This window comes from Gallinula chloropus, assembly GCF_964237585.1.
Source record: "Gallinula chloropus genome assembly, chromosome: 16".
Classification (NCBI taxonomy): Eukaryota; Metazoa; Chordata; class Aves; order Gruiformes; family Rallidae; genus Gallinula; species Gallinula chloropus.
Genome location: NC_140101.1, coordinates 8,806,823 through 8,815,888, shown reverse-complemented (window position 1 = coordinate 8,815,888; position 9,066 = coordinate 8,806,823). Strand labels below are relative to the sequence as shown.

The 9,066-nt window shown below is 55.6% G+C and overlaps 1 protein-coding gene across 1 annotated transcript; it reads right to left on the bottom strand.

Moving 5' to 3' along the window:
- Positions 1 to 2,655: 2,655 nt before the first annotated feature.
- On the bottom strand, positions 2,656 to 7,744 carry LOC311197769 (opsin-5-like; the record flags this gene model as incomplete). The annotated part of the gene is made up of 5 exons (XM_084271582.1): positions 2,656 to 3,221; positions 4,065 to 4,393; positions 5,370 to 5,497; positions 6,053 to 6,215; positions 7,657 to 7,744. The coding sequence occupies 5 exons, from the start codon at positions 7,742 to 7,744 to the stop codon at positions 2,667 to 2,669; spliced, it is 1,263 nt and encodes a 420-aa protein (XP_084127708.1). The 3' UTR covers positions 2,656 to 2,666.
- Between the last annotated feature and the right edge of the window lie 1,322 nt (positions 7,745 to 9,066).

Below are 9,066 nucleotides of genomic sequence, written 5' to 3'. Positions count from 1 at the left end.
CGGTGAAGCGGCGGCGCGCGATCGGCGCCTGGGACGTGACGTCACGCTACGTCACGCACCTCCCGTCCCGTCCCCGGGGCGAAGCCGGTCCCGTCCTGCCCTCTGCTGGCAGCGGGCGGCAGCGCGCGGACGCGTGACGAGAGCCACGTGCCGGGAATCGTTTCCCACGTCACGTTAACTGATGACGTCACTTCGCAGCCGCTGAGAGGCATCCTGGGAGGTTCGACTTAAAAACTACCGCCCCGAGGGCTGGGAGGGCGTCACCTCTGCCGCAGCCTGGGGCCGGCACGGAGCGGGATGTCCTTGCGGTGAGGGGCCCAGGGCTGGACGCGGCACTCGCGGTGCAGCCTCACCAGTGCCGAGTCAATCCCGGGGATCCCCCGTCGGGACAGCTGCCCTGGGCCTGGGGCAGCCCCTGCCCTGGCTGCTGGGCAGGGCTGCCACAGTCACCAGCTGACGCCTGGCCTGGGAGAGCTCCCCGGTCTCTCCCATCAATCACAACGGAGCCCCCAGCAGGGCTCCAGCGCATCTCTGCTGCAGACACACCACCAGTACCTGCCTCCCCCACCCCCCCCCAGCAATGGGTCTGGGGGCACCCGGCATCCCAAGACAGTTGCATGGCAGCCATGGACGCAGCAGTCATTACCACAGGGTCCGGTTTGTGTTCAGCCCACACCAGCTTCAAGCCCTGCCTCTGCCCTGGGGGACTCAAAAGCCAGACCCCAGCCCCAGCCTGCTGGTGACTCAGCAGCCAAATACAAGCAGACACCTCCAGCTTTCCCTGCTTTGGCTCCGTCGTGATGAGGCTGTTATTTTTAACTCAACCACACCAAGAGACACTCATTTATTTTAAACATTAAAGCACCTACAGGCTGTTCCTACAGCCTAATCTAAAAGCTGCCATAAAAAGACCAAATGCCAGCAATTGTCTGCCATTCAGGAACTCAACCCTTGGAAAGAAAGGCCAGGGCTTTAACAAGCTGTGTTTGTTAAACACCCTTCACCTTTTCCCAGTGACTGCAGCTTGGAGGTGAGGTCAGAAAATAATCCCAGAATGGACCAACTACCTTTTGAAACTGCCTTATGGTTGTACCTGGCCTCTGCCAGCCTGCCTTTGGGAAGGAACTTCTCTCCTGGAGGAAGATGTCTCACTGCAGCTTTTCTGGCTCAGGCTGGTCTGTTGGTAACTGTACATTGCTTATGTATAGATCAACAGAGCACATGTGTCTGCATTTGCCTCTGCACCTTCAGCCTCAGGCAGCGATTGTGGTTGAGATACGATGGCTGCTTGTAAATAAAGCCACCACTGTGGCCTCACTCAGCCAGCACCAAGTGGGAGGCACAGTAACCACTGCACACCAGCCCAGGCACCGAACCCAGGTCAGGGCAGCCCTGCCTTCTTCCCCACTTCCCCCAGGACCCAGATCTTGTCAAGCAGCAACACAGCACTGCAGCCCCAGCAGCTCACAGCCAACACCAGGCTGCAGCAGCACCAAAAGCTAAAGAAATCAGTTCTGACAACCAGAACAACCTTGCCCAACCACAGCAGCTAGCACAGACCCTGCCCCAGCCCCAGGAGCAAAGCCACCATCCTCCTCACAGCCCCAGACCCACCTCACCAACATCCACCATAGGCACTGCCCTCCCAGGTGGGAATGGGGATGGGAGATGGATTTATCCTCAGGCAATTGTTCCCAGCTGGGGACATCCATTAAACAGCACCAGCCCTGGAGGTAGGAGTACCTGGGTTATGGCAGCCCCAGGTTGTGCTGGGGAGGGACCCTGGACCTGCCATTTGGCCTGGCCACAGTGCAAGCAGTTAATTAAATTTATCTGGATTTTGCTAAATGGAGGCAGTGCCACTGCCTGGGCTCCCCAGCAGCAGGATCATCTCTATAAATGTAGTTTAAAGCACACTATTACATGATCTCAATGTTACCCTCACACCAGACTAAAGATGGAGATGCTGATCTGGGGTTTTTCTGGTATTTGCAGATTTTATTTTTTTCCTGTCTCCTGTACATGATTTCTGCACCTCAGTAATTTTTAGCTGGCAGGGGACAAAGCAGCAGACACAGGCAGCTGGTAAGCAAAGCAGAGGCTTGATGCTGTCAGTGGCAGGGGCATGGGGTGACCCAGCCTGCACAGAGAGTAGCCTCTTGAGAGGTATATAAAGACACTTCATAACCCCAAGTGAGGTAGCTGAGTGGCACAGTCCTGCTCCCTGATGAGAAAGGACATGGTCAGCAGGGGCTGCAAGAGCTGGTGCTGGTGGTAGGATGCCTCTCGGGGCCTCCTGGCCCCCAGCCCTCCCTGCCAGGCACAGTTTCTTAGGACAATTTTGTTCCTACTTGGTCATCAGAGCACCAGGATGGAAAAACAAAGGCCAAGGGCTCAGAGAGCAAGCTGCAGGAGAGACTGCACCCTGGACTTGCACCCTGGGCAGATTTCAGGCACTGGGGTTTACTTGTTCTTTGAGTTTCTTTTGCGAGTGCATAGACCAGGCTCAGTGCTGCAAGAGCCAAGTCAGAGGGGGGGGCAAGGTTGGTCTTAAATTTTTGTGTCACTTCATCTGCAGAACATGCTGGGAACCCATCGGCTACATAGGTGAGAGAAAGGCTGCACTTGGGCTTGTCTTCCAGCCTGCTGGTGGGAGGCAGCTGGGCTCAGAGAAGGTCCTTCATGACATCTGGTGCTGGAGCTTCCCCCACCACGCTCGCAGCGCCCAGGCCTGACCCTGTCTGTGTGACAAGCACCATCACCTGCACCATCCTCTTCATCCCCGGCTGGCAAGCAGCACCATCAGCCAGGATGGCCAGGGGAGCATGCCGGGGCGAGCTGCCAGGCGCCTGGGGGAGTTGGTAGCACTTGGGGTAGTTACTGAAACACTCAAAAGTGTCGTGGCAGTTTCTGCACGCCCCAGGGCGGCCACTGAAGCCTGGGGATGGGAAGGGCTGTAGCCTGGCACCCGGGCAGCCGCAGCAGAGGAGAGCGCGGATGGCCTGGAGGAGCACCATGTCTTTGGAGAGGAACTTATGGAAGTTGGGCTTGAAGAGCAGGTACACCAGGGGGTTGTAGAGCGTCGAGGACTTGGCGAAGACAGCTGACAGCACGAAGGCCAGTGCCGGCACCCGGCTGGCATCGCCGAGGACTGCCCACATGGCAATGATGGCATAGGGGGTCCAGGCAGCCAGAAACCCCAGGCACACAGCAATGCTCAGCTGGAAGAGGAAGAGATGGAGATGGCACTGCCACAAGCCTCCCACAGCACATGCAGGGTGCTGTCTGCCCTCCCACTTCCCAGCCCAGGGCTGGCAACCACTGCCACGTGCAGCAGGACCCTGAACAGCTGGTCACATCCCCAGGGAGAGCTGCTCAGACCTCTGGACAGCACGCTGTGGCATCAGGGTGTCACGCATCAGGGTGTCACGCATCAGGGTGTCACACATCAGGGCAGAGACTCAGCACATCCCAGCACAGGCACACAAACCTGCACTCGCTTCAGGTGACTCCCGCTCGCTCCACCCAGGACCCCTGGGAATTGCCTCAGCCCATCCCAGCAGACAGGTACAAAGGACCATTGAGTGGCAGGGCCTGACTGTTGGGGGCTAAGAGCCTCCTGGCAGCGCTCGGACCCCTCCAGCGAGCTGTGTGCCTGGGCGTAGAGTGGCTGAGCGCCCGGGAACAGGCCGTGCTCAGGACCTGGTCCTCCAAGCAGGCATGAACATCTCCTCCAAGGCCAGGCTTCCAAGCTGTTTTCTTTCATATTTGGGGTTCCTTTAAAAGGATAGCCACCTTGGGGGTTTTTTGGTAAATTATAGCATGAGGTTGTAGTCTGGGGAGCCAGGACTCATGTGAGCTCCTTCCATAGTCTTTTCCCATGTAATTTAAAATTAAAACTCCTCTACCTGATGGCTTTAACTGAGGAGAAATATGTCATTACCCACACTGACACCCAGAGAACCCGTGGGAGCTGGCAGAAGGGGTCCTGTCATGTTTACCTGCCCATGGGGTGGTGGGCTGGGGACACCCCGGGACCCCGCACTGCCCCAACCCTCCCATACCTTCATGAGCAGGCTGTGCACGCTGCAGGCTCTGCGCCGTGGGGACGTGTGCTGCCTGACAGCTCTCTGGGACACCCACACCGTCCAGAGGATCAGCGAGTAGGAGACGAGGATGAGGAGGCAGGGGAGGAGGTAGCAGAAGATGAAGAGGGCGAGGATGTAGAGCACGGCCTCCCTGCTGGAGGATTTCCACATGATGCAGCAGGCTGTGCCATAGGGCTCGGGCCCGTAGCTGCCCCACTCGGCCAGGGGGGCTGTGGCAAACATCAGGGCGTATGCCCAGATGCACAGCAGCAGCACGCCGGCGTGGCAGCAGGAGAACTTGTTGCCTGTGGCAGAAGGGTTGGGGTGAGGATGGCTCCCCAGGGGAGACAGGGGCTGTGACCCCAGACACCTGCACCTCCAGCGATGGGTATGAGGCCAGGAGCCCTGGGGCATGGCTGGGGCCACTCTGGTAGGACAGGAGCTGCTGGCACAGCACAGCACGGCAGCCACAGAGCGGGCAGAGCCACGCCAGCACTCACCCCCGTGCCCTGGGACACACGGGCATGCTAGGTGGAGGATTAGCATCTGAACTAAGGAAATGAAAAAGCAGCTCCAAATAGGAGGAGCTTTAAATGTGATGGGGACATCAAAGGGGTCCCCACGCTTCCTCAGGTGCTCTCTGCACTGCAAATTGCTGGTGCCCAAGCTTAAAGCTGCAAATTCACATTAGCTCTGCAGAGGAAGCCCAGGTGAAAATAGGGCTCCGTAAGTGAGCTGTAACACTGCAAACCCAGTCTTCCTGTATTAATTATTTCAGTGAGTTAAATACATTTGGCCTATGGCTCTCCCACCAGGGACAAGAGAAAGAATTGTAGGAACTCCCCCTTGCACTGCCAGAGCTCATCCCTTCCCAGGCAGAGTCTGCTCTAGTCTAAACTCAAGTCTGCATATGGACATTCAAAACCCTGCAACCTGCTGTGATACAGCAGCTGGGACTTTTCAACAGAGGCATGACAACCCCCTTGACACTTTCTGAAGGATGCTCCTGAGTCCTAGAGGGAAGCAGGGTACCGCTGAGACGCATGCACAAGGCTCAGGGACACAAGGTGCCCAGCTCCATATCCCCATGCGAGTGGAGGGGGTAGATACCCAAGTGATAAAAGCCATCAGTCTGCTGCACCTGGTGCACTGACTGGGAATAGGTTGCCCTGGGGCAAAGTTTTGCCAGAAGAGGTGGATCTGTGCCCGTAAAGAAAGAAGGGGGGGTTAATAAGAGAGAAAGGTGTAAGTATAGATCAGATAATGCATCCCAGCACCTACCATATGCTGGGTAACAGACCTTGAGGCAGCAAACCATGCTGAGCACCGTCAGGCTGGAGAGGCTGCACAGCCCGAACAAGACGCCGCAGAATGCGTAGAGGGTGCACACCGCACGGCTGAACAGCCACCTGCAAGGCAGAGCCGGTGGGTAACCCCCTCGCCCTCGGCCTGGGCGCCTGGCTGGCAGCGGGAATTCCCCCCGCAGTCCCTGGCGCGGGAAGGACGGGTATTTCCCAGCTGCTCTCCTGGCCATGGGGCTGCCAGTCCCACCTGTTGCAGTGGGGTAGCTGTGACAGGCTGTGCAGACACCAGCACCTGATCACCCAGGGAAACCTGGGCAGGATCTTGCCTTCAGTTTGGTCCCTGAGCATCCCAGTGAAAAGCACAGGTGGAGCCAGGAAAGCGGGAGCTGCCCCGGTCCCGGCCGGCACACACCACGGCAGTGCCTGTGCCATGTGGGTGCCAGCTGAGGGACCCAGCACAGAACCCCTTCCCCAGCAGGTCTGTGTGATTTCAAAGCCCAGCACCCTGCTGCAGGGTGCATCCCTGTGAGGTTACACAGCACCCCCAGACCGACCCCGTGGTCCCGCCACACCCCATCAGGGATCGGCCCCGTTGCAAGCCAAGCTTTGCAAGCTGCACCCAGGGCTGCCGGCCCACACAGAGCCACTTCCACAAGGTACCTGTGTGCAAAGAAGGAGGAGGTGGCCAAGGGGAAGAGCGTCACCGTCATGCTCAGGTCACTGATGGCCAGGTTGACGATGAAGAGCTCGGCAGGCTTCAGCGCCGGCCTCTTCCGATAGGCCACCAACAGCAGCAGCGAGTTCCCAGAGAGAGACACGACGCCTGCGGAGAAAGGAGAGGAACAGAGCTGCTGTCTGCAACAGAGCTGGGAAAGCAGCCAGGATCATCTTGAGATGTTTGGAAGCAAACACCGGAGATGTCTACAGAGAGTGGAAAGGGCTCCAGGCTTCCCCCTCCGGCACGGGCTGAGCAGGGGAGCCCATGGGACCTGCAGAGCTCTGTGAGCACATCTGGAGCTGCTTTACATTTGAATTTGATCCCTTCCCTTCCTGAGATCCTACAGAGGCGTTTGGTAGAAGGACAGTGATGGGATGAGACCGCGGTGGGCCGGGAGCAGGGTCTGGCCAGACTCACTCCTTCCAGCTGGAAGGCGCGAGGGGGGCACTTCCTTCCAGCTAGATAAATACCCTGAGCTTTGTGCAACTGATGTGCAACTCTTCTGATGTGAGGCCAAGGAGCTGGGCCCCTCTGCCTTTTTAATTTCTTCCTGGCAATGTCACTCCTGTGAGTCTGTGTTGTCCAATATCATGATAACAAAATAAACAAGAAGAAAGGCACTATGAAGATCAAGGAAAATTCAGACTAAACAAAAGAAGGCTCTTTGTTTGCCAATAGAGTATTTAAAACCAGAAGGGTGATTAAAATTTTATATCAACTTTGCTTTTTTAAATGATGTAATTGTGCTGTCATTGAAAAGAGGTTCCAGTGTCCTCAGAAGGGCAATCTTTGCCACTCTTGGGGCAGGCTGGGTAGGACAAGAATCTCTCCCTAATGGATTAGCCTGAAAAATTAACTATCATGGAAAGAAACAGCTTCCAAAGCCACTGAGCAACCAACCCTAAAGTTCCTCCCAGGAACAGGATTCCCACACAAGACCTGGCCAAACCCAGGGCTTCAGAGGCTTTAGAGCAGCTGGAGGGTAAAGTACTGAGCTGCCTGTCCTTGTTCTCAGCCTCACGAGCTGGTCCCACATCTGTACGAAGTTTTTTCTCTGCCCATCATTCACTTCCAACCTGCACCAACTAGGGCACCCCAGCCCCTCAGCTTTGCCCACTTCCTGGTGCCACTAATGCCAAACCACAGAACATTCACCAGCATCTTCTGCCAAAGAAACAGGCCAGCTACAAGTCCAAATCTGCTTCAGAGGCCATGGAGCTGGCAACCCCAACAGGGTCCCTACCCACCTCACATCAGGCAGCTGCAGTAGAAGCTACTGCACGTTCCTCAAAGGTGGTTCTCCCTTCCCAAAGATTTTAAATGTAACTGGTACTTGCAGCTCCCCTGGGAGGGGAGTGCAGTCAAAGGCCTGGCCAGATTGTTCTATTGAACAACACTGGGAGGGCTAATGCAGGAAGGGCCAGTTTGATTATTCTGCCAACGACTTCTGGAAGCATCTGTGACTGCAAAAGGCTTGGCCATCCCTGGCAGGCACCTGGGCTGCCCACACGCAGGGGCACAGGTATGACAGGCTGTCACTCCTTACCAAAGACTAAATAGAGCGTGCCAAAAATCAGGTCTTCTCTCTCCGATAAGGTGGAGATGAACACCGAGGTGTTGGACACATTTCCCATCTGCAAAGCAAGATACAAACACAAGTGAGAGCCAGTTTTGACCAATGAAGGAGTGCTCAGCTTCCTCAGCTCCCAGGGAGGATAGTTCTCAACACCCTCCTGCACAGTGCTGCAACCCAGCCAGCAGCATGCCAGCCCCCTCCTCTTCCTTACACTTCCCTGGCTGGTGGACGTTGCTCCCAGTTCTGCTCCAGCACTGGGGAGCCATTTCAGCAACGGGCTGCTCCTGGATACCTGGTGCCAAGCCTGCAATGTGAGCTTCTTCACTCCAAGTGCTTTTGCACCCAGAATTCAAGCTGAATCTCTCCCTTTACTGACTGTCCTGTGGAGACAGAGGTTGTCCCCTGCGATTTTCCCTGACAATCCTCTCTGCTTGGACACAAGTGCTGGAAATCCCTAGCAGGCAAAAGGGAAACACTTCCCAGCCCCTCCTCACCTGCTGTGTGCAAATCTGGTCCCTAGTCTCAAATCCTTGACATAGTACACAGTGACTCATAAAGAATAGCAAAATAAATGGGACTTGTGTTCAGGTTTTGTTTCAGACCTTGTGAGTCATTTTATCTTAAGAAAACAGCACTGGCAAATCTGGGCTTTAGCAGGAGACTAAAGTTTGCTGGCTGCAGGACAGACAACCGGCAGATCTAAGGTGTTATCTGAAGGAAGCAGGTGGTGATGCTGCAGAAAAGTTGCCAGATGAGATTTCTCCGTCACCAGGAAGCAGAAAAGGTTGGAACCCAGTTTCTCCCTTTTTCAGGCCACTCTCTAAAAGGTTTGTGAGGAAACGGGCTTTTCTGCCCACCAGCACATGCATGAGCAGGGAGGGCAGGGTGAGAACGTCACTCTGATCCACACCCATAATTGTCAGGGTGAAAAAGCTGCTTCAGAGTATTTCATTTCACAGCTAATGAAAATCCATTCTCAACGTGCCTTAGGAGTCCACCTCTCCTGTCCCTGTGTGCATTTTAATTGATGCTAAGGTTAAATGTATTAAAACACCATCAGGCTGTTAGACCCACAGTACCACACCATGGATGTGGAAAGGGAAGAAGGGAGGAGGGTTTGCTGCATACTCATCATCTTCTAAGTTTCTCTTCAAAAGCTCTCAAGAAAGTAACTCTTTCTTTCCCCTTGCCACAAAGGGGTTGAAGATGGGCAGAGCTCCCAGAGGCACATTTGGGACACATGCACTAAGACATGAGCCTGCACCTTTGGACTGAATGCACAGGCCATCAGGCCAGCTCTGCCTAGGGCACCGAGTCACACCACTTGTCCACACAAGCACCTTCAGCATCACTTGTTGCTCTGACCATCCCCGTGCATCA